We start from the raw sequence: 25,280 nt of genomic DNA, 5'->3' as shown, positions 1-25,280 counted from the left end.
CAACTAACCGGAACGGCAGCTCCCTCAGCCGGTCCCCTTGGCCCCTCTCCTGAACTACAAACATTTCACTTTTTGTCATATTGAATTTGTACCCCGAAAACCGGCTGATTTCCCCCAATGTCGCCATGATTCCGTCCATCCCCGCCATCGGGTCCGAAACGTACAAAAGCAGGTCATCTACATACAATGAAACCCTATGCTCCACCCCCCCTGAACCAGCCCCTTCCAACCCTCTGAAACCCTCAGAGCAATTGCCAGCGGCTCTATAGCTAGCGCAAACAGCAGTGGGGAGAGGGGGCACCCCTGTCTCGTCCCGCGGTGCAGTCTAAAATAGTCGGAAGTCGTCCTGTTTGTCCTCACACTCGCCGCCGGGCTTGATCTAGCAGCCTGACACAGTCGATGAAATCCACCCCAAATCCAAACCGTCCCAGCACCTCCCAGAAGTAGTCCCACTCTACCCGGTCAAATGCCTTCTCCGTGTCCATTGCCACCACTACCTCCACCTCCTTTCCCTCTGGGGGCATCATGATCACATTGAGCAATCTTCTTATATTCGCCACCTGTTACCTACTTTTAACAAACCCTGTTTGGTCCTCCCTAATAACACTCGGCACACAATCCTCAATCCTAGTGGCCAAAAGCTTTGCCAGCAGTTTGGCATCCACGTTAAGAAGGGAGATCAAGGGCAGCACGGTGGCGCAGTGTGTTAGCCCTGCTGCCTCACGGCGCCGAGGTCCCAGGTTCGATCCCGGCTCTGGGTCACTGTCCGTGTGGAGTTTGCACATTCTCCCCGGGTTTGCGTGGGTTTCGCCCCCACAACCCAAAGATGTGGAGGTTAGGTGGATTGGCCACGCTAAATTGCCACTTAATTGGAAAAAAAAAATTGGGTATGCTAAATTTTTTTTAAAAGGGAGATCGGCCTAGAAGACCCACATGACTCCGGGTTCTTGTCCCGTTTTAAAATCAAGGAGATGGTAGCCTGCGACCCTTGCCTCATTAAAAACTCTGCCCCTTGCCTCATTAAAAACCTTGACCAGCAGCAGCCCCAACACCCCGGAGAACTTTTTAGTTTGATACAGGTTTAACATAACCTCCTTGCTGTTGTACTCTATGCTCTCATTAATGTTTCATTAACTACACTCTCAACTTGTCCTGTCACTTCAATGATTTATGCATGAATACACCCGGTCCCTCTGCTTCTGCACCCAGTTTAGAAATGTACCCTTTATTTTGCATTGTCTCTCTGCATTCTTCCTACCAAAATGAATCATTTCACACTTCTCTGCATTAAATTGCATCTGCCACTTCTCTGCCCACTCCACCAACCTGTCTATGTCCTTTTGAAGTTCTATACTATCCCTCTCATGGGTCACAAAACTACCAATTTTATACCATTCAAAAATTTTGAAATTGTGTCCGGCACACCAAGATCCAAGTCCTTAGTCTATATCAGGAACATATATCGGGGCGTTCTATTATAAACTATCCTCCAGTCCGAGTGAAATAGTTGTTTACACTTTGTTTCCCGTTAGTCAGCCTATTTTGTATCCATGTTGCTACTGTCCCTTGTATTCAGTGAGCTCTAACTTTGCTCACAATCTGTTGTGCAACATTATATCAAATGTCTTTTGGAAGTTCACATACACCCCATCAACCACATTGCCTTCATCAGTTACCTCATCAAACTTCTCGAGGCAAGTTGTTTAAACACAAAATAAAAACAAAAGTGCTGGAAAAACTTAGCAGGTCTGCAGCATCTAAGGAGAATTAAAGTTTTGAGTCCATATGACTGATCTTCAGAGCTGAAGAGAGGTAGAAATGTGATACTGCTGAAGAGGGGAAGGAGTAAAATAGAAGGATAGGAATAGGTAGGAGCTCAGGAGAGATTTGACAAAGATTTCATGGACACAAGATAAAATAGGTGGTAATGATAGTGTTAAAGATTAAGACAAGTGTTCATAGTGCTATACAAATCAGAGCACAGAATATGTTAATAGCAGAGTAAGGGTCAAAGCAAAAACAGGAGAACAAGTTACAAACTGGTCCTTGTAGGGAAGAGAGTTGGAAAAAAATACATAAAAATTAAGGTCAGAGTTCATGGTCTGAAGTTGTTGAACTGAATGGTAAGTCCAGAGGCTGTAAAGTGATGATGTGCTGTTCCTCCAGTTTGGGTTGGGCTTCACTGGAACATTGTGCCAGGTCCAGGGCAGAAACGTGGGCATGAGAGCGAGATGGTGATTTGTAATAACAAGTGAATGGAAAGTCGGGATCAAGCTTGCAGACTGAGCGAAGGTGCTCCGCACAAGACAACGGGAGTGGTAATAAAAGTGTTAAAGACTAACACAGGTGCTAATAGTGGCATTAAGGTCAGCTAGCAGACAGGATAAAAAGAGTTCAACAGGAATTTCCCACAACAAATCTGTGCTGGCCTTCCTTAATTAAGTTTGTTAGGGGGAAGTAATTCGATATGATTGCATAGTGAGTTTTAAGAATTAATAGTAATAGAAAAGGTCTCTGTTAAAAGTCAGCACATCTCTTTGTTGTAAAAATCAGCATCAAGCATATTCTAACAGCAGTCGTCTTTCATAAAACTTAAAAACACGTCAATAGAATCTCCAGATGCAAGGACTGCAATAGCTGATCTCATTAGCAATCAAGAAGCCTTGGAGTCAGATAGAATGGACATTTGTGCACCAGATAAAGGTGGTGGATGGTAGTCATACCATCTGAGAGGCCTCTGGGAAGAGTGCAGGCACAAGTGTGTGGCTGGTACAGGATATACCTGTTTTGGTAAAAATCTATGGGGAACATAAGATCGAAATGCAAACAATGTCTGTACACTTGCGAAGCACAGTATAAGAGTGTGCAGTTTTTCTGTAAACGCTAGAGTTTGGATCAGCTATTGGGTTGAACTGGCTGCATATGCTTGAATAAACAGTCGAAATCCTGCTCTGAATTTCCTGTGATTAATTCAATAGTCAGTGATAACAGATTAACCGGCTATAACAAGTTATATTTACTGAAGTGACTATGAACTTTGATCCAAATTATAATTTCTAGAACTCCCCTGTCGTCCCCTGCACCCTTCCCAGCTAACCAACTGATGTTAAACTGACTGGTCTGTAGTTGCTGGGCTTATCTTTGCATCCTTTTTTGAAAAGGGTGTAACATTTTCAATTCTCCAGTCACCTGTCACCATCCGAGTCTAAGGAAGATTGGAAAATAATAGCCAGTGTTTATCCAACTTCCATTCTCACTTCCCTCTGTATCCTTGTATGCAACTCATGCGGCCCTGGTGCCTGATCAAGTTTAAATATTGACAGCCGATTCACTACCTTCTCATCAGTTTTAAACCATTTACGTGTCTGAACTACCTGCACTTTCATCGTGATCTGGGTTGCACCTTCATCCTTGGTAAAGACAAATGCAAAGTATTTGTTTAATATTTCAACTATGCTCTCTGCCTCCTATGTAAATCCGCTTTTTGGTCCTAATCGGCCCTACTTCTCTTTTTACCACCCTTTTACTATTTATATACCTACGGATGGATTTGTGTTTATGTTAGCTGCCAGTCTCTTCTCATACTCTCATTGCTTCTCCAGTTTTCCTTCTTAATTTCCCTCTCAGTTTTCTACAAACAGCCTGGGTATGATCCACCTGAAGCATACCTTTTCTACTTTATCGCAATCTCTCTTTTGTCATTATCAGGAAGCAGAGTTAGTTTTAAGTAATCCATGTTTGTGTAGTTGCATATTAGAAATAAGGTAAAGATTTAAGGGAGTTTAATTTAGTCTTTCGGTGTAAGGGATAACACACTATTTAGATTCATATTAAACAAAGGTGTTTGCCTGTGTGGGGGCTTTGGTTTTATTTCAAACAGTACCTACATTGTGATTTAATAGTTTATGATGCGAAAAACAAACAGCGCTTCGAGAAGGACTGAACTGTTGCTTAGCAACCAGGGCCACCTTTAGTTAGAAGGGCCTTTTGAGTTTAATTTTTAACTGGACCTAAGGCAGTGGGAGTTTAGCAACTGCAGTGGAAACAGCTCGGCCAGGAACAGAAACAGGACAATGGAGTAATGGGATGAAACCAAGTCCTAGAAACTAAAGAAGAGCCAGTTCTAGAAATCAGGGAATGAAAAGAGAGTGCTCAGGACCATTGAAGTCAGGGAGACAAAAGGAATAGAATTTGGACACGGTGCTGTTCATTGAATTTAAAGACAAGGCTGAAAAGTGAAGACCTGGTGAAGCTGGCAAACGAGAAGCTAGATATCTGCAACAATCCGAAGGTTGATGACCTCACCACATGCTATGAAGCAGCAGTGTTTATTGGCCTGGCTGAGTACCTGGGAGATTTTGTGGAAGCGTGAATGCAAGTGGCAGCTCAAGGCAGAGGAGACTTGGAAATCATGGGAGTGGATCCTTGCTGAAAACAGCGGAGGAAAGCATTGTTTGGAAGAAGATTCTTTTTGAAAGTGAGTTTTGGAAACACACGTGGGGAAGCCAGAGTCCAGTGTGGGCTCACAGTGTAACAATCATCTGGAGGGATTTGAGGAGAAATCCACAGAGGTTTGATTGGGTGCCATCTATCACGTGATTTTAGAGTGGGGTCTGCCTGACCTCAGTTAGCCTGTTGGATTACAGAGACAGTTAAAACTATATCTTATTTCTAATGTTTATCAATACAAATATATAACCCCTAAAACTACCTTTAGTTTCTTAACAATACTTAAGAAACTAAAGGTAGTTTTCCGGGTTGGATATTTGTATGGTTATCTCTTAGTGAAGTTCACTTGCAGATCGGTTCTCCCAGACCTGGAACGATTTTGAACTGAGGATCAATGTCAGGAAGAACGGGTCTGCACCGGCCCTTGGAAAGAGCACCCGGCCCAAGCCCACACCTCCACCCTATCTCCGTAACCCAGCTACCCCTCCCAACCTTTTTTTGGACACCAAGGGCAATTTAGCATGGCCAATCCACATAACCTGTACATCTTTGCATCCTGGGAGGAAACCAGAGCACCCGTAGGAAACCCACGCACACAGAGGGAGAATGTGCAGACTCCGCAGACAGTGGCCCAAGCCGGGAATCGATCCTAGGACCCTGGAGCTGTGATGCAACAGTGCTAACCACTGTGCTACCATGCCACCGACATGCCTGAAGTAGCCAGGGGAAAATAAATGGCAAAAAGGGGACAAAGAGAGCATATAAGAAAAAAAACATGAATTGAACTTGTTATTCATCTGATGCATTTGCAGAAGGGACTGCCACTCATGAATCAACCTCCACAGCCAAGATAGACTATGTTCAGTCCAGAAGGGACATACACTCTAAGTGCAGTCCATCATCTCCCGATGCCTAATCAGAAAGGAGTGAGTGAACTGCTTTACTTAACCCATATCATCAAAAATGACCGGAAACATTTAATTTCCCAGCTCCTTAGCCTAAATTTGGAGGAAAGGAAACAAAACTAGAATACTCACCAATCAACTCATTGCCTCCTTGTGATGTCACAGCTTGATTTTTTAAAAATCTCTTTCTTCAGTGATCTCAGTCTGCCGCAGTCCCCTCCCGGTCTGCTTCACAGTGATCCTGACCTGCTGCACTCTCCACCCAGTCTGCTTCACAGTAATCCTTACCTGCTGCACTCTCCACCCTGGTATCTTCACAGTGATCCTGACTTGCTGCACTCTCCTCCCGGTGTACTTCACATTGATCCTGACCTGTAGTACGTTCCTCCCGGTCTGCTTCAAAGTGATCCTGACCTGCTGCACTCTCCACCCAGTCTGCTTCACAGTGATCCTGACCTGCAGCACTCTCCACCTGGTCTCTTCACAGTGATTACAGTTTACTGCACTCTCCTTCCGGTCTGCTTCACAGTGATCCTCACCTGTTGTGCGTTCCTCCCGGTCTGCTTCACAGTGATCCTGACCTGCTGCACTCTCCTCCCGGTCGCTTTACAGTGATTGAAGTCTGCTGCATGCTCCTTCCGGTCTGCTTCAAAGTGATCATGATCTTCTGCACTCTCTTCCAGGTCTGCTTCACTGTGATCCTGGACTGCAGAACACTCCCCTCTGTCTATTTTACAGTGATCCCAGTCTGCTGCACTTTCCTCCTGGCCTCCTTCACACCACTCCGGGCCTCCTCCGCACCACTCCGGGCCTCCTCCGCACCACTCCGGGCCTCCTCCGCACCACTCCGGGCCTCCTCCGCACCACCCCGGGCCTCCTCCGCACCACTCCGGGCCTCCTCCGCACCACTCCGGGCCTCCTCCGCACCACTCCGGGCCTCCTCCGCACCACTCCGGGCCTCCTCCGCACCACTCCGGGCCTCCTCCGCACCACTCCGGGCCTCCTCCGCACCACTCCGGGCCTCCTCCGCACCACTCCGGGCCTCCTCCGCACCACTCCGGGCCTCCTCCGCACCACTCCGGGCCTCCTCCGCACCACCCCGGGCCTCCTCCGCACCACCCCGGGCCTCCTCCGCACCACCCCGGGCCTCCTCCGCACCACCCCGGGCCTCCTCCGCACCACCCCGGGCCTCCTCCGCACCACCCCGGGCCTCCTCCGCACCACCCCGGGCCTCCTCCGCACCACCCCGGGCCTCCACCGCACCACCCCGGGCCTCCACCGCACCACCCCGGGCCTCCTCCGCACCACCCCGGGCCTCCTCCGCACCACCCCGGGCCTCCTCCGCACCACCCCGGGCCTCCTCCGCACCACCCCGGGCCACCTCCGCACCACTCCGGGCCTCCTCCGCACCACTCCGGGCTTCCTCCGCACCACTCCGGGCTTCCTCCGCACCACTCCGGGCTTCCTCCGCACCACTCCGGGCTTCCTCCGCACCACTCCGGGCTTCCTTCACCCCACTCCGGGCCTCCTTCACCCCACTCCGGGCCTCCTTCACCCCACTCCGGGCCTCCTTCACCCCACTCCGGGCCTCCTTCACCCCACTCCGGGCCTCCTTCACCCCACTCCGGGCCTCCTTCACCCCACTCTGGGCCTCCTTCACCCCACTCTGGGCCTCCTTCACCCCACTCTGGGCCTCCTTCACCCCACTCTGGGCCTCCTTCACCCCACTCCGGGCCTCCTTCACCCCACTCCGGGCCTCCTTCACCCCACTCCGGGCCTCCTTCATCCCACTCCGGGCCTCCTAAACACAACTCCGGGCCTCCTCCGCACCACTCCGGGCCTCCTCCGCACCACTCCGGGCCTCCACCGCACCACTCCGGGCCTCCACCGCACCACTCCGGGCCTCCTGCACACCACTCCGGGCCTCCTGCACACCACTCCGGGCCTCCTCCGCACCACTCCGGGCCTCCTCCGCACCACTCCGGGCCTCCACCGCACCACTCCGGGCCTCCTGCACACCACTCCGGGCCTCCTGCACACCACTCCGGGCCTCCTGCACACCACTCCGGGCCTCCTGCACACCACTCCGGGCCTCCTGCACACCACTCCGGGCCTCCTGCACACCACTCCGGGCCTCCTGCACACCACTCCGGGCCTCCTGCACACCACTCCGGGCCTCCTGCACACCACTCCGGGCCTCCTGCACACCACTCCGGGCCTCCTGCACACCACTCCGGGCCTCCTGCACACCACTCCAGGCCTCCACCACACCACTCCAGGCCTCCTCCACACCACTCCAGGCCTCCTCCAAACCACTCCAGGCCTCCTCTACACCACTCCAGGCCTCCTCCACACCACTCCGGTCCTCCACCACACCACTTCGGGCCTCCTCCGCCCCACTCCAGGCCTCCTCCACACCACTCCAGGCCTCCCCCACACCACTCCGGGCCTCCTCCGCACCAGCCCAGGCCTCCTTCACACCACTCCAGGCCTCCCCCACACCACTCCGGGCCTCCTCCGCACCAGCCCAGGCTTCCTTCACACCACTCCAGGCCTCCTCCGCACCAGCCCAGGCCTCCTTCACACCACTCCAGGCCCACCACACACTACTCCGGGCCTCCTCCGCACCAGCCCAGGGTTCCGTCACACTACTCCAGGCCTCCTCCGCACCAGCCCAGGCCTCCTTCACAGTACTGCGGGAATCCTCCGCACCACTCCAGGCCTCCTCCGCACCAGCCCATGCCTCCTTCACACCACTCCGGGCCGCCTCCACACCACTCCGGGCCTCCTCCACACCACTCCAAGGCCTCCTTCACAGCACTCCAGGTCCCCCCCACACCACTCCAGGCCTCTTCCACACCACTCCAGGCCCCCCCCCCCGCACCACTCCAGGCCCCCCCCCGCACCACTCCAGGCCTCCTACGCACTAGCCCAGGCATCCTCCGCACCACTCCGGGCCTCCTTCCCACCACTCCGGGCCTCCTTCACACCACTCCGGGCCTCCTTCACACCACTCCGGGCCTCCTTCACACCACTCCGGGCCTCCTTCACACCACTCCGGGCCTCCTTCACACCACTCCGGGCCTCCTTCACACCACTCCGGGCCTCCTTCACACCACTCCGGGCCGCCTCCACACCACTCCGGGCCGCCTCCACACCACTCCGGCCTCCTCCACACCACTCCAGGCCTCCTCCACACCACTCCAGGCCTCCTTCGCACCACTCCAGGCCTCCTCCGCACCAGCCCAGGCCTCCTTCACACCACACCAGGTCCCCCCCCCACCACTCCGGGCCTCCTCCACACCACTCCGGGCCTCCTCCACACCACTCCAGGCCTCTTCCACACCACTCCAGGCCTCTTCCACACCACTCCAGGCCCCCCCCATGCCACTCCAGGCCCCCCCACACCACTCCGGGCCTCCTCCGCACCAGCCCAGGCCTCCTCCACACCACTCCAGGCCCCCCCCCCACACCACTCCAGGCCCCCCCCCCCCACACCACTCCAGGCCTCCTCCGCACCAGCCCAGGCCTCCTTCACACCACTCCAGGCACCCCCCCACACCACTCCGGTCCTCCTCCGCACCAGCCCAGGCTTCCGTCACACCACTCCAGGCCTCCTCCGCACCAGCCCAGGCCTCCTTCGCACCACTCCGGGCCTCCTCCGCACCACTCCGGGCCTCCTTCCCACCACTCCGGGCCTCCTTCACACCACTCCGGGCCTCCTTCACACCACTCCGGGCCTCCTTCACACCACTCCGGGCCTCCTTCACACCACTCCGGGCCTCCTTCACACCACTCCGGGCCTCCTTCACACCACTCCGGGCCTCCTCCACACCACTCCGGGCCTCCTCCACACCACTCCGGGCCTCCTCCACACCACTCCGGGCCTCCTCCACACCACTCCGGGCCTCCTCCACACCACTCCGGGCCTCCTCCACACCACTCCGGGCCTCCTCCACACCACTCCGGGCCTCCTCCACACCACTCCAGGCCTCCTCCACACCACTCCAGGCCTCCTCCACACCACTCCAGGCCTCCTCCACACCACTCCAGGCCTCCTCCACACCACTCCAGGCCTCCTCCACACCACTCCAGGCCTCCTCCACACCACTCCAGGCCTCCTCCACACCACTCCAGGCCTCCTCCACACCACTCCAGGCCTCCTCCACACCACTCCAGGCCTCCTCCACACCACTCCAGGCCTCCTTCACACCACTCCAGGCCTCCTTCGCACCACTCCAGGCCTCCTCCGCACCAGCCCAGGCCTCCTCCGCACCAGCCCAGGCCTCCTTCACACCACTCCAGGCCTCCTTCACACCACTCCAGGCCTCCTTCACACCACTCCAGCCCCCCCCCCCCCCCCCACACCACTCCAGGCCTCCTCCACACCACTCCAGGCCTCCTCCACACCACTCCAGGCCCCCCCCCCACACCACTCCAGGCCCCCCCCCCCCACACCACTCCGGGCCTCCTTCACACCACTCCAGGCCTCCTTCACAGGAATCCTGACCTGCTGCACAGGGATCCTAATCTGCTTCTCATTTTTCAGGGTCTGCTTCATTACGACTGGTTAGCTAAGCATCAATGAATGGTTAGCTAACGGGAAACAGTGTTGGCATAAATGGGTCATTTTTGGGAAGATGCCATGAGTGGGATGCTGGGGTATGACCTTACAATTTATATCAACCACTTGGTTGAAGGGACCAGATGTATAGTTGCAAAATTTGCTGATGCCACAAAGATAGGTTGGAAAATAAGTTGTAAAGAGGACATAAGGAGCTTCAAAGGTATACAGATAGGTTAAGTCAGTGGGCAATAATTTGGCAGATGGAGTCTAATGTGAGAAAATGTGCGCTTGCCCACTTTGGCAGGAAGAATAGAAAAACAGAGTATTATTTAAATGGAGAAAGATTTGGAACTCTGAGGTGCAGAGGAATCTGGGTGACCAGGTATATGAAACACAAAATGTTAGTATGCAGGTACAGGAAGCGATTAGGAAAACAAATGGAAATTTGTTTATAGCAAGAGGGATGAAATATGAAAGGGATGCATTGCTACTGTTGTACAGAGTTTTTGTGAGACCACATCTAGAATACTGTATTCATCTCCTTATCTAAGAAAGGATAGAAATGCATAAGCAGGTCAGAGAAGGTTCACATGACAAAAAGCTGGGATTATCATATGAGGAAAGGTAGCACAGGTTAGGCCTGTATCTTTTGAGTTTAGAACACGGAGAAGTGGTCTCATTGAAACATATAAAATCCTAAGGGGACTTGACAGGGTGGATGCTGAAAGGATGTTTCCCCTTTTGGGAGAGACTTGACCATGGGGGTCACAGTTTAAAAATAAAGAGCCTTCCATTAAAGATAAAGCCGAGGATAATTGTTTTTCTCTCCGAGGATTGAGAGTCTTTGGAACCCTCTGCCCAGAGTGTGGAGGTGTGGTCAGTGGATATTTTTCAGGTAGACATAGGTAGACTTTTGACTAACAAGGGGGTAAGAGATTATCGGGGGTAGAGTTGAGGCCACCATCAGCTCAGCCATTATCGAATGGCGGAGCAGGCTTGAACGGCCAAATGGCCCACTCCTGCTCCTACTTTGTAAACTAATTTGTATGCTCTGTCCTGCTTCACAGCAATCCCGGCCTGCATCACGTGCACCCTGAGAGCCCGGCCTGCTTCACCAGTTCAAAACTCACTCATTTACTCAAAGTTTTAATTTGAGCCAGTGGTCTGAGGGGTGATCTTACAGAGGTAGCCAAGGTAATTAAGAGAATGGCAAAGATAAATACTGAATATTTTAAGTTAATTGTGAAAATAGGACAATGGTTCAGAGCTGAAAGGCCTGAATTTCTCCAGTGTTCCCTCAGACTCCTGGAACTGGGTTTGAGATTTATAGTTCATAGCTGGACTGCGTCTAGCAGGTAAATATCTCTTTCTCTCTCAGTGACCAAGGTGAATCCTGGTGATGCAGTCTGATAACAGCAGATTATCACTCTTTGAACCACAGTCTAAAAGAAGTGCCCGAGTAGTGATTTTTTAATACTGCATTTAAAAATATATAGTTCTTGAGAACTGGGCATTCACTGATGGCTGTGAATACATGGACCAAATTAGAAACACTGAGCTCAAAATATAATTTACTATATCTCCCAAGGGAATTCTACACACTGGATATATTGTACACATTACAACTGATCTTTCTGAAGGATTGCAATCAAATCAAGGAGTATTAATATCATACAAAACTCAAGAATAGCAACGTTGGGTTACCGAGAAATGTTTGGAAAGAATGCAAACAGTTGCCAAGTTTCACTTAATTCACTTACTTTGAAAGGAATTGCACCATTGCCCAGACCCCACCGTACATAAGTCCCTTTATTAACCAGGAGTCAATGTCAAGGTCAGCTATGAATCCCATCAACCAGATCACCAAAAATGGTGTTCCCAGCATCACCTTCTGACGAAATTCCTGTTCCAAAAAATGAAGCAAAATCTAATTATACAACACATGAAAGAAAAGTTACCAAGACAAATTCCAAATTCAGTGAAGCCAAAAGTGGTTTATCTTCAGTAATGAACACTGGAGTTATTGAAAGCATCCAACAAATTTCCTGCTAATTATCTTCATTTCGCCAAGCAAAAAATGTAATTCAAGAATGTTCAATTTAGTCAAAAGAACTGCATCGTACTTCCAACTCCAGTATGCACCTACGTAAATACGACAGTCTGACCTGCAGTCTGTCCTGTTTACAATTTTGCCAAGTTTCCTTTGTCGACATTAACCTGAGAGCTAATGGTTATTGCAGGTTGTAAATTAAACTTCCATACATCTCTTGATCATGGTATTTTTAAATGATCGAAGTTAACCTAAGTAAATGCTAAGATGCCCCAAAAATATAATTCTGGAATGTGCAGATGCTCATTAGAAAGTTCCAAAAGCTAGAAAAATAATCCTCGTTGAAATAAACGTCACTTTAATGTTTTTCATGATTGACATAATTGTTTTTTAATTTCTCAAGTCAGACTTCGCCCTCTTTCCAGGCAGAGTAGCTGACCTCACTCTCAACAACAGCAGGGCACCTCTTCAATAGTTCTCAGCAAACCCCGGGTTTGGGGGAGAGGGAGAGAGGCTTGAAGAACAAAAGTGCAAAATAAACCATTTGTGTGCTTTATTGTCGCGATCTTGACTTTAAAAAAAATTAATTCAAGGGATGCGGACATCGCTGGCTCGGCCAGCATTTATTGCCCATTCCTAATTGCCCTTGAGAAGGCGGGGTGAGCGTTTTGAACCTCTGCAGTCTGCAGGTACGCCGACAGTCCTGTTAAGGGAGGAAATTCCAGGATTTGTACTAGCAACTGTAAAGGAATAGCAATATATTTCCAAGTCAAGATGTGGCTTGAAGGGGAACTTCCAGGTGGTGTTCTTGTCCTATATAGTTGTGGGTTTGGAAGGTGCTGGTCTAAGAACCTGGGTAGTATTCCCTAAGATTATTGCCATAGTTTATCTCAGTACTTAAACTTGTTCTGACTTTATCTTATAAACTTAGTCTCATGATTGAACATTTTGGATGTCCATTCTCACAATTGGGGGAATGCCCCAAAAGCCCAACTGTATTTCCAAAGTATTTAATTAGCTGGCAAGTACTTGGGATATCAAGTTCATTCTTCTTTTCATCTCGCTCACCTTGTCAGCCTTTAGCCTTTTTAGGAAAGAAGGACTGTCAAAGCCTTTTGCTTGCCTTGCTTCTTGTAAATGGTTAATCATCCAAACGTTTTTCCTCTGTTTGGCAAGATCTAATGGTGTTTCCCCCTATGAAAACAAAAGACGTATGCAGAAACAAATATTGGCTTTTCCCCAACACATGCTTGGAAATCTAATAAATTTAATATTTAAAAAAATGGAAAACTTATCAGGCTTGTCGGCAACTATGGAGAGAGAAATGAAGTTGAATACGACTCTTTTTCAGAACATGTAAATTTGATGCCTTTTCAGTTTTGACCTAAACTTCAGCTCATCAGAAATAGGAGGAGTAAGCCATTTGATCCCTCAAGTCACCTCTGCCATTTAATAAGGTCAGAGTTGATCTCAATTTAGCCTAAACTTCACTTTCCTGTCTACCGTCCATAACCTTGGACTCCCTTAGCGAACAAACAATCTGTCTAACTCAGCCGCGGATATATTTGCTGACCCAGCCTCCACTGCTCTCTGGGAAAGACAATTCCAAAGACAATCAACAACCAAGAGAAAAAAATTCTTCCTCACCTCTCTCTTAAATGGGAGACCAACTGCGACCTCTAGTTATGGATTCCCCCAAGAGGGTAAACATCCTGAGTGCCTACCCTGTCAAGTCCCCTCTGAATTGCTCGCACCAATGTCCCCAGTAGTTGCAACAAGCCTTCCTTCCCCCTTTCTGCACTCCATCTTGTTTACAATAAAGGCCCAACAGTTATATGATGTATTATGTATAACAAGGGCAGACAATCCTGTTTAAGTAGTGGATTGTAAACATTTTAACACAAAAGAAATTCAATCACCAGCTCAGGATTTTGCTGCCAATAAGTCTGCAAAAAGCAACATTCCTCATTCCTCCTGAACCAGCAATCAGAAATGATATAAGGTGTTAATCCAAAGTTCTACCTGCTCCCTCATAGCCACTGTTGGAAGAGCAAGGAAGTTATCCTCTGTCCTGGGCTCAATATTTATCCCTCAATCAACATCGCTAAAACAGATCTAGATTTATTTCATTGCTGTTTATGTGATGTTGCTGTGTACAGATTTGCTGCTGCATTTCCTATATTAGAACAGTGGCTACACTTCAATGTTCCATTGGTTGCAACGTGCTTTGGAACATCCTGAGGTTGCGAAATGCACCATAAATGTCTTTCTCACTAGACACCACAGATATTTAAAAGATACGGTCTACTGAAAACAAAACCGAGTGCACTACCCAATATTATTTAAAGCAAGATATGTCAATTTTCTTTTCATATTTGCTGGAGAAATCCTAAATTCTATTGTAATCTGTTCTCATAAATTATTTTTAAAATTCACACCTTGATATTTTGAGCATCTACATTAGCCCCAGCCTCTAGTAGCAAACTGATCACAGTGGTGTTTCCTGCCAGCACTGCCCAGTGTAATGCTGTGTTCTTGTGGTACTTGTCCCCAAGATTCACTGACACATTAAACGTGAGCAACAGTCTTGTGGGATCCACACTGAAACACAGAAAACAATCAGTCTTCAAAAAGCAGATAGCCATTATTTTCAGTAAGGGTTTAAGTACAATTTTAATTTTACCGACTATGAAAAGTCATATAGGAGGCGGCACGGGGTGCAGTGGCTGGCACTGCTGCCTGCGGCCTTCAGGACCCGTGTTCGATCCGGCCCTGGGTCACATTCTCCCCGTGTCTGCGTGGGTCTCTCCCCCACAACCCAAAGATGTGCAGGGTAGGTGGATTGGCCCCTTAATTGGAAAGAAAAAAATTGGGTACTCTAAATTTAAAAAAAAGCCATATAAACTGATGGTGTAAAACATTTCAAAATAAGCACAGTTGAATAATGCCTCTTCATTCTAATGGACAATAAATAACCTATTGAATTGTAAATATTTCAAGAAGATCTGATCAATATAGGTACAAGTTGTCATTTCACAATATTCAGGTAGAAACGAGAAAGAAAGCTGAAGAAGGTGGGTTTACCCTTCCCTCGTAATGTAGAAAGGGGTGGGGAAAGAGGCTAGAATTTATAACACAAAAGAATTCACAGTACTTGGTGTTCGCTATTAAGACCAGCATTTATTACTCATCCTCACTTGCCCCAGATAGCACAAGAACAGGAGCAGGCAATTCAGCTCCTGGAGCCTGTTTCTACAAGGAAGAAAAGAGGTAAAGGTAGATAAATGAATGAGGGAGAAGAGAATAGAAGGATGATAGGGTGAGATGAAATAAGGTGGGAGGACAGGCATCCTATTGGCATTATTTCTGAGTTGCAAATTTTATGCGAGTTGCATGCCATTAGGTGTAACTAATCTCAATAGCATAAAACTGAGGTGCTAATCTGAAACATTTCAAGGTGCAGCACGGCAGCATAGTGGTTAGCACAGTTGCTTCACAGCTCCAGGGTCCCAGGTTTGATTCCCGGCTTGGGTCACTGTCTGTGCAGAGTCTGCACGTGTGTGCGTGGGTTTTCTCCAGGTGCTCCGGTTTCCTCCCACAGTCCAAAGATGTGCAGGTTAGGTGCATTGGCTATTCTAAATTGCCCTTAGTTTCCAAAAAGGGTAGGTGGGGTTACTGGTTATGGGGATAAAGGGGGATAGGATGGAGGTGTGGGGCTTTAGTAGGGTGCTCTTTCCAAGGGCCAGTGTAGACTCGATGGGCTGAATGGCCTCCTTCTGTACTGTAAATTCTATGATTCTATGGAAGGACATGGCTACACAGGATGCAATAGCACTGTTGTATTGATAGAAGGTTTCTATGTTATCACAGCACTAAAATGTTAAGAGGAAAATGAGATTTCTCAATTTTTTCAACATCACTGTCATATGCTGTGAAACAGATTTGTTGTGAGAGCATGGGTGTGACTGCTATAATTAAATTGAGGACAGTTAGACTGCAACGGTCAAAACATCAATAGTTGGTAGGTGTCAAGGCAAATGGATGAAATGGAAGTCAACTGAGCTAAGATGAAGTGCCAGGGAGGCAGCATAAATAGCAAGATTATTTATATTAGGCAGATAACAGAAGTGATTTGAAGATAATCGTTGTATTTCAAAAGGTACATATACAATTGGGAAATTGTAAATGAGTGAGACAAAGTAGTAAGTCTACTTTTAGAACAGTAGCCATAAAATAACATGAAAGATTGATAATTTGGGGGAAAATGAACTTCTAAAGGACTGTAGAAACAAGAAAGTGAAAGATCAAAGAGAAAATGCAGATTTAAGGAGCAATTGAAGACTGTTAAGGTATAGCTATGAGATCTTGAGAAGGCAGTGTGTGCTGGAGAGAAACTTGAAAAATCCAGCAGCTGCCACCTTCAGAGACATGTTTACAAGGCTTTTAAGACTAGCTGTGGCTTCTCAGTATCAAATGAAAAAGGACAAAAGGCCTGTGTAAGATCTCCCCTATCGTGGTACGTAATGTGGCAATATCATTGGAATTTTTTTATAAATTAAAAATCTATGAGGCCTGTTGCCATCAAAAGGGTGTTTAGTTCTGAGTTTACTTAAGCTAAGACCTTTTAGGAAATATTTGGAGAAATCCTGTTAACTGTGTAAAGGTGTTCTTCTGTCTTTTAAGTGTTTTTTTCTTTGTGCTTAATTGTCTAAATTTTTGAATTCAATATTTAGAACCTTCACACGTGGTCTGAAATTTACATCTCTTGACTTTAGATGCCTACTATAATATACAAATTGCAAATCGTTGTGGTATTTTGTTCATGTTTCTCTTTGGGATTTGGGCAGCCTAGCATTTACTGTCATAACAAGACCTATTTTATAAAGATATAACATGGATTTTCTATGTACTATTAATTTTTTTTGGTTGAGTGGCAGGCGGCGAGTTGAAATGGGGAGAATTGTAGAGAAACGAAAAATGCATATCATCCGAGATGGAGCCAAAAGTAGGATAACAGTGAAAATGAAATTGAATGATGGTTTAAACATTGCTTATCTGAAAGACCAGGATCAGGTTTAACTATTAGTCTACACTGGGCGGCACAATGTCACAGTAGTTAACACTGCTGCCTCACAGCACCAGAGGCCTTGGTTCAATTCATGCCTTGGGTGACTGTGTGTAGTTTGCACTTTCTCCCCGTGTCTGCGTGGGTTTCCTCCGGGTGCTCCGATTTCCTCCCACAGTCCAAAGAAGTGCAGGTTAGGTGAATAGGCCATGTTAAATTGCCCCTTAGTGTATGAAGTTGTGTAGGTAGATGGGGTTATGGGTATACAGTGGGTAGTAGTCCTGGGTAGACTGTTCTTTCGGAGGGTCAGTGCAGACTCAATGGGCTGAATGGCCTCTTTCTGCACTGTAGAAATTCTATGGTTCTAAGTTAACGGATCTCAGTCATGGTAATCAGTTGAAGGGATACAACGAGCACCAGGAAGCCCTGGGCCAAAGAGGGGGGAAAATTGGGCAGTTATCACATGTCATTCTTACTGTCTTCCTTGCTAGAAATATGCAAACCTTGATGTCAGGCAAGGGTTACACTTTACTCCAAAAAAACAAATGGCTCACCAGCACGAGTACTGTAGATTCACAATTGAAGAACAAGTAGTGGACACCAGAGTGCACCCAGCCAGTGCCTAATTCACACAGGCCTGCATAGAACCAGTTCCCTTTGAAGAGGAAACTGGACTGAATGTTAGTGGAAGGATTAGGGTTAGCACAGGATCCCATTCAGCCCATTCCCATGCCAGCTCTTTGAAAGAGCAATAATAATAATCTTTTATTGTCACAAGTATGAAGTTATTGTGAAAAGCCCCTAGTTGCCACATTCTGGCGCCTGTTCAGGTAAGCCGGTATGGGAATTGAACCCGCGCTGCTGGCCTTGTTCTGAATTACAAACCAGCTGTCTAGCCCACTGAGCTAAACCAGCCTATCTGATTAGTCCCGAACCCTTGGCTCTTTTCTTGCTTGCAATTTCTTTACTTTTCAAGTGCATATTTTATTCCCCTTTGAAAGCTATTCAATATGCTTCCACCATCCTTTAAGGCAATGCATTCCAGATTATAGCAACATATAGTGGAATACTCTATTAGCCATTTAGTTAGTAAATGGCTGGACATTGAAGTCTTGAAACCACTCTAACCTGTGTGTTCTATAAGCTGCCCACATCAATGGTGTCATTCCATTCTGGTCCATCATATCTACGTCCTGAAACAAATGGTCAAAAAAATATTTGAAAAGTATAAAGTACATTTATTAGCTTTTTGTTGCTATTAATTTCAGCAGCTACAATTGACATAGATTGAATCTGACTTCCCTGAAATAGGGAGAATTGGGAAGGCAATCTCGGTTTAAAGTCGTCCCCACAAATAATTGTGTTCCCCTTTGTGCTGATTCATGAATGAAATCTAGGTCAACCAAGCAGAAAAATTGGCAGCAGCCGCAGAAACAGACAGGAGTTCCTCACAGTGCAGTGAAAACAGGGGCTGATACACGCATAACATAATTGAATCACTGAATTGTTACAGCACAGGAGGCAGCCATTTGGCCCATCCTGTCTGTGCCAGCTCCCCATTTGAGAAATTCAGCTAGTGTCATTCTCCTGCCTTTTCCCTGTGACCCTGCATATTCAGATAACAAGTCAATTCCCTTTTGAATACCTCGATTGATAGTGTTTCCACCACAATCTTAGGCAGCGCATTACAGATCTTTACAACTTGCTGTGTGGGAAGATTCTTCCTCCATTGCCATATTTTCTTTTGCCAATTATCTTAAATTTGTGTCCGCTTGTTCTCAATCCTACAATGAGAACATATTTTCCCTTTCTACTCTGTCCAGACCCCCCATAGCTTTGAATACCTTTATCAAATCGCCTCTCAACATTCTCTCCCCCAAGTAACAATCCCAACTTCTCCAATCCATCTCTGTAATTGCAGTTCCACATCCCTGGAACTATTCTCGTGAATCTTTTCCACACTCTCTCTAATGCCTTCACATTCTTTCAAAAGTGTGGTGCCCAGAATTAGACACACTATACCAGTTGAAACCAAACATGTGCTTCATACAAGGAAAATCCTTGCTTTTGTACTCTATGCCCCTATTAAAAAAGCGGTTGAAAGCCCTATTAATTCAGAAAGAATATGTTTAAGACAGAAATGAACAGATTTCTGGATACTAATGACGTTAAGGGATCTGGCGATAGCGCTGGAAAGTACCGTTGAGGTAGGTGATTGCTGAATTGCCTACTCCTTTGTTCCTGGGATATTGTATGCTTTATGAACCGCCTTCTCAACTTCCTCTGCCAACTTCAATGATTTATGCACAAATCCTACACCCGCTTTAGAATTGTATCCGTTACTTTATATTGTCTCTCCATGTTTTTCCTACCAAAATAATCATTTCACGTTTCCAATTTATCTGTAATTCAATTTCATTCCTCCAGAAATGAACCCAAATACTTTGATTGTTTATTATAGCCGTATTAACTTGCATCGCTTTTGTTTCGGTTATTTGTGCATTTGCGCCCCTCAGATCCCGCTGCTCCTCAACCTCATTTAGACTATTATCCAAGTAATATGTGGTCTCCTACTCCAAATGGTGAACAAGTGGTTCCCAGTGGAATCCCAGTGATCTGTTTCAATGCTGTAATGCTGGTTCATTGAATATATTCAAAGTTGAGTTAGATAGGTTTTTGATTGACAAGGGAGTCAAGAGTTATGGGGGGAAAGCATAAAAGTGGAGTTAAGGCCACAAATAGATCAGCCATGGCCATATTGACTGGCAGAGTAGGCTCAAAGGGCTGACTAGCCTACTCCTGTTTTTTATGATCTCATGACATACTGTACTTGCTGTTGAAAATAGGTTTATTTCACCAGAGTTATTACAAATGCGAGATTTTATAAGATTATGAAGTTTTAGGGCTGCATCTTTAATTTAGGGTGAGATGCAGAAACGGAGTTCATGTGACCGGCTCTGAATTCTGTGAGCAAGCTTGGGTGGCTTGGTTGTTTAAGGTTAAAGGAGGGGCCAGGTTGTTTTACTGGATAGAAGGTTAAAGGCAATGTCCAGGGCATCTATCTTGACAAGTGGGTAGGTTGTAAGTCTTCAAGTTCCAGGAATGTATTAGCAATGTCAGGTTTTGTAAACGGTTATACTTTAATCTGTCTATTTAATTCCAATATAGGATGGCATTGAGGAGGTCTCGAGGATAACTGATTAATATTTCTACCCAGATCCGAGGCCCATATGATCCACGTTCACTTGGAGCTGGGAACAGTCCATAGGAAGCCATTGTGAAATTGGGTTGCAGATTTTCCAAATATCACTACATTTCAGTCACTCTACAAGAACAAAGAACAAAGAAAAGTACGGCACAGGAACAGGCCCTTCAGCTCTCCAAGCCTGCACCGACCATGCTGCCCGTCTAACCTAAAACTTTCTACACTTCCGGGGTCCGTATCCCTCTATCCCCATCCTATTCATGTATTTGTCAACACTCCCCTTAAACTTCATTATCGTACCTGCTTCCACCCCCCGCAGTGTGTTCCTGGCACGACCCACGGTATTAAAAACTTTCCTCGCACATCTCCTCTAAACATGCCCCTCGCATCTTAAACCTATGACCCCTAGTAATTGACTCTTCCACCCTGGGAAAAAGCTTCTGACTACTCACTCTGTCTATGCCCCTCATAATTTTGTAGAATTCTATCAGGTCGCCCCTCAACCTCCATCGTTCCAGTGAGAACAAAGCGAGTTTATCCAACCTCTCCTCATAGCTAATGCCCTCCATAGCAGGTAACATCTTGGTAAACCTCTTCTGTACCCTCTCCAAAGCCCCCATATTCTTCTAGCAGTGTGGCGACCAGAAGCAGAGAGAAAAAGAGCAAGCAGAGAGATAAAGGCAAGTCTCTATGTTCACCACACAAAATATATGGGAACTCGCATTCGGATCAAAGGGACCATGATTGTGAGGGTTTGAACAAAGCTGGAAGATTCGCTTAGCTTTAACTAGAGGGAGGGTAACCAGGGTAACCCACATCTGAAAATCGGTTCAAGGATTAAAGGTTACCTGGCTGGAAAAGAAAAAAATAAGCAATCACTTTGGAAATTTGCACACATTTTCCATGGGGGGGTATAGGTTGCCTACTAAAATAGTGTTAAGTCAATGCTGCTTTTAGTTTGTATGTTAAAGTTAGTCTCTTAAAGCTTGAAATCTTGGCATGTGACCCTTTCAGCCATTCGCTGGAAGTTCAAATTTTGTTTGTACAAGTTATCAGTCTCTACAGGAATCATAAAGAGAGCCATGGACAATAATTCTTCTCACAAACATTGCAAAATGGAAGGTTAATAACTTTGACTTAATTCAAAGTTACTCATGGAGCATAAACACCGACAAAGATCAATCGGATCAAATGGCCAGTTTCTCGTGCTGCAATTTTTATATAAGTTGCATAATGCTGTTCCCAAAAGCACAGTAACTGGGATGTCAATTTGAAGTATTTTTTGAAAATGCAATTACACAGAAGAATTTTGACGACAGCGTTAAATGCAACAATACTATTATATCGTTACTGGATTATCACAACACTAAAAAGTTATAATCTAGTTCTTAAAAATACACCAGAGGTGTGAAACAATATGGTGAAGAGTCATGTAAATCAACTTGTGCTGCTTGGGCATTGCAACTGTTTAAATGAATGGAGCGCATAGTGCTGCAATGCAAAGAAATGACCTTCAATATTCTAATCAGGTTAAATCTTTAACATCTTGATTTTAACTAGCTGAAAGTGTGGAATTGATTTTAATCCAATTAAAAATCAAACTTCATCAATGCGATGGAAGTCCAAGTTTGGATATTAGCAACAAAAGCACTGAAATAAATTCAATTTAGGATTTCTCATAAAACAACAGGGGATGAACTTAAAAGAAACATTACATTGCAGACTCCTTCCAGAAACATCACATACAATAATCTCCACATTCTAATAATTACTACAATGGAATAGCAGGGGCAGAAAATAGTCAAACCAGTGATATTATCATTAGAAAGATAGAAAAAACATCTCTCTTTAAGCCTCAGCACTGGATACAAATGCAGCCTCCCAGTAGCTTCATGAACGACTGCCATTACAATTTTAGGGCTTTCCACTATCTGTCTTTTGGAATGAAAGCTGTCAAATTAGCTTTATTCCGCCCGCTCCCCCCATTCTTTCCTTGATTCTATAAATTTGCTTTCTGTAATCCTGATACTGTGAATTTACCCAGAAGTCATTAATTCAATCTGATTTCCTAAAGCCTTGCTGGAGTAATCTGATCAGACTATTATATGATCAAGAGCCTAATCAGGGAGGCAATGAGTATTTATTTATTGTATTTATTGTGAAATGCAAGATCCTCAGTTCTTCACACTGTATCACTGCATATAGCAAATAATTGTGACAAATAACAGCTAATTCTAAGCCAGCCTTTGGGATAGTGTTGAGGGATGATTCAAGCAGAATGCCGAAATGCCAACATATAGGCCAAAGTGTGGCGAGATGCATATTCTGTTCCCTCCTCTGCCATATCCGCAAATTTTGTTCAGCTAATTTGGCAACATCTCAAGGGACATTTTTCCAAGATAGGAAGGTGGCAGGGGAGAATAGAAGAACTCTCAGGCAATGCAACATAGAACTGAGCAACCCTGCTGGGAGTCTGTGAATGGATCACCAAACACAATGACCCAAAGTCAGCTTGTAACCTCAAGAGACAAAAATGGAATTTCATACTTCTAAATAAGCTAGTTTGTTTTTAAGCAACTTATCCCAGCTGGGCTCTTCTGAAGTTTATCACTTCCTTCATTTTTATTCGCACTGGGTTTGATTTTTGCTGTTCGTACTGGACTGCGTTTCTTCCTCTCTCTATTTTCTGCCTGAACATTGAAGCAACCAAATCTGCTTTTGATGAAGCTCTGGAAAAAAACAGGATTTATGTTGGGTGGCATTCATTTTTCATGGCTTCCTTCACTGTTCCTCGCTTCACCATTAAATGGTGGCTGAGCATGATATTGACATTGGACTAATCTTGCTGAACTGACACTACCCATCAATTCCTTACCCAAAGCATGTGGCTGACTGCAAGGTGGGGAAACCACTAAAAAAAAACAATTTGGGAATAATATGAAAAAAACAAGAGTACAAATCTGAGCAAATTTTGAGAACTGACTATTCAGGTGGTTGCTAAAGATTCCGTGGCACTGCTTAAACACGAGCAAGGGACTTATCCCATTATTTTGTCATGTTGTCAAAACAGATTAACTGATCATTTACCTCACAGCTGTTTGTGGGACCTTGCTGTGGACAAATGTATTGCCATATATGCCTGTGAATTAACAGTGACTATCCTTCAAAAGTAATTAGTTTGCTTTGAAACACTTTGAGATATCTTGATAACATGAAAGTCATTGACTAAACCAAAGATCTTTTTTCCTTTATTTATTCATTTGTTGGGTGCAAGTGTCACTAACAAGGAAAGCATTTATTATCCATTCACAAATTGTCCTTGATGCTTGAACTTCTACTGTGCATGTGATATAGGTTCACCCACAGTGTTCTAAGGGAGGGAGTCCCAGGATTATACCCAGTCACCATGAAGGAATGACCAAATATTTCCAAGTCAGGATGGCGTGTGTGAGAGAAGTGGAGGCAAACTTGATGGTGTTCCCATGCAATGGGGACCCTCATCCTTCTAGCTGGTAGAAATCATGAGTTTGGAAGATGCTGACAATAGAAGCTTGACAAATTGATGCAGTGTATCTGTATATGGTGCACACTGCGGCCACTGAATGCCATTGGTGGAGGGAGTGAACTTTTCAGGTTGTGGATGCGGTGCTGATCAAGTGGACTGCTTTGTAGACAATTTTTCCAGTGATGATTATAATTCAGTGGTGTACAACAAAGGTAGGTTGAAAATTACCTGCCCTTTTGCAATCAGGTATGCAACAATAGAGGTATGACCAAACTGAGCAGCGAGGTGGATACAGCTGCAGCCTTCTCCATCAATCAGTGAGGGTTCCGCACCATACTTCATCAGATGCACAACCATGGACAAATGACCCTGTCTGAAAGAAATGACACAAAGAATATTTTACACAATCTATTAACCAGACAGATGTTATGAGTACACATGGGCATTATTGAGGATTTGCCCTAACTCAAAGGGGAAAGAAAATCCTGATGTAGGGTGTCAAGAGCCTTTTCAGTCCACAAACAACTGCACCATGAAAGTACATTTATGCCTTCGGTATTAGGTTAACTAGCCAGAATACGAAGTGTTAAAATCTGAACTAACACTTGACATTACTAGATACTTTCTTGGTAGTACAGTGAAGTGGGACAACTTGGGAAAACAGTAACATTTCAGCTATCCAGCACTCCAGCAACTAGAATGCTCTTATTAACCAGAGTCTGCCTTTTGACTGGACATAACAAACTCATGGGTAGTTGTTAACCGTGGCCTGCCTTCCCTCCATTCTCAGCCGCCCACTGTTCTGCAGCATATGCTCCCTTGGCACGACTCACGAGATTCACACACTCTTGCAACTCTTACAAGGTCTCAACACCCACATGATCGCCCTGGAGTTTTCTCATTGGATGAAATGTGGAACTCACCTTACACCTTAGTTAACCGCCACCTCCCAGTCCCAGAGCATGCCAAATAACAGAGTTGTTACTGTAGTATAGGAAAGTTGCCAAGATAGTGTTCAATGGCAAAGTTATACCAAGTTTTATGGAGAGTTTGGTCGCAGCAAAACGCCACAGCGTTGAGACTATCTGTTGGAATTGCTTGTGCATGTAAAGACATGGGATTAGAATGTCTAGCCTCTCCAAGAGATAAGGCCTTAGAGTCTTGAGATAAGAGGCAGTCAGAAACAAACGAATGTGAAAAACATTGCGTAATGTTATGAGGTTCACATGAAACGTACTTGATTGGACAAGGAATGTTCACCATGGGTTGATGATGATTGGGGAGAGGGAGTAGTTAATCGGATTAGAGCTGGGATAAGGGAAGAAACCCTGACTTGCATGGCAAAACAATTTGAAATCTAGAAACAAGAAACCAAGACGAGACAGGGAGTAAGAGAGAGAAAGAGAGGCTTAAAGACCAAAAGACAAAAGCTATGAGAGAAGTCATGTGGCCGTTCAGATCTAAACACGGGTAGGAGAATCTTCACTATAAACTGTAAATCACTGCCCAAGTCTATTTCCATAGTTCACCTGAA

The 25,280-nt window shown here is 46.1% G+C and overlaps 1 protein-coding gene across 2 annotated transcripts in view; it reads right to left on the bottom strand.

Annotated features, from left to right (window-relative positions):
• zdhhc17 (zDHHC palmitoyltransferase 17) overlaps window positions 1-25,280 on the bottom strand; it is a 168,286-nt gene that overhangs the window by 36,421 nt on the left and 106,585 nt on the right. The window contains exons 5-9 of one of the 2 annotated variants that reach the window (XM_072484710.1): window positions 23,975-24,119; window positions 18,165-18,229; window positions 14,410-14,572; window positions 13,040-13,165; window positions 11,682-11,824 (exon numbers count right to left, since the gene is read on the bottom strand). In XM_072484710.1, coding sequence (XP_072340811.1) covers window positions 11,682-11,824; window positions 13,040-13,165; window positions 14,410-14,572; window positions 18,165-18,229; window positions 23,975-24,119 — 642 coding nt within the window. Of the gene's footprint in view, window positions 1-11,681; window positions 11,825-13,039; window positions 13,166-14,409; window positions 14,573-18,164; window positions 18,237-23,974; window positions 24,120-25,280 lie in introns of both variants that reach the window. The other variant, XM_072484709.1, reaches the window with a different exon arrangement.

The sequence above is a fragment of the Scyliorhinus torazame genome, chromosome 19 (genome assembly GCF_047496885.1).
Source record: "Scyliorhinus torazame isolate Kashiwa2021f chromosome 19, sScyTor2.1, whole genome shotgun sequence".
Taxonomy (NCBI): domain Eukaryota; kingdom Metazoa; phylum Chordata; class Chondrichthyes; order Carcharhiniformes; family Scyliorhinidae; genus Scyliorhinus; species Scyliorhinus torazame.
Note: the sequence above shows the minus strand (reverse complement) of the source record. Positions and strands in the feature narration are given on the sequence as shown.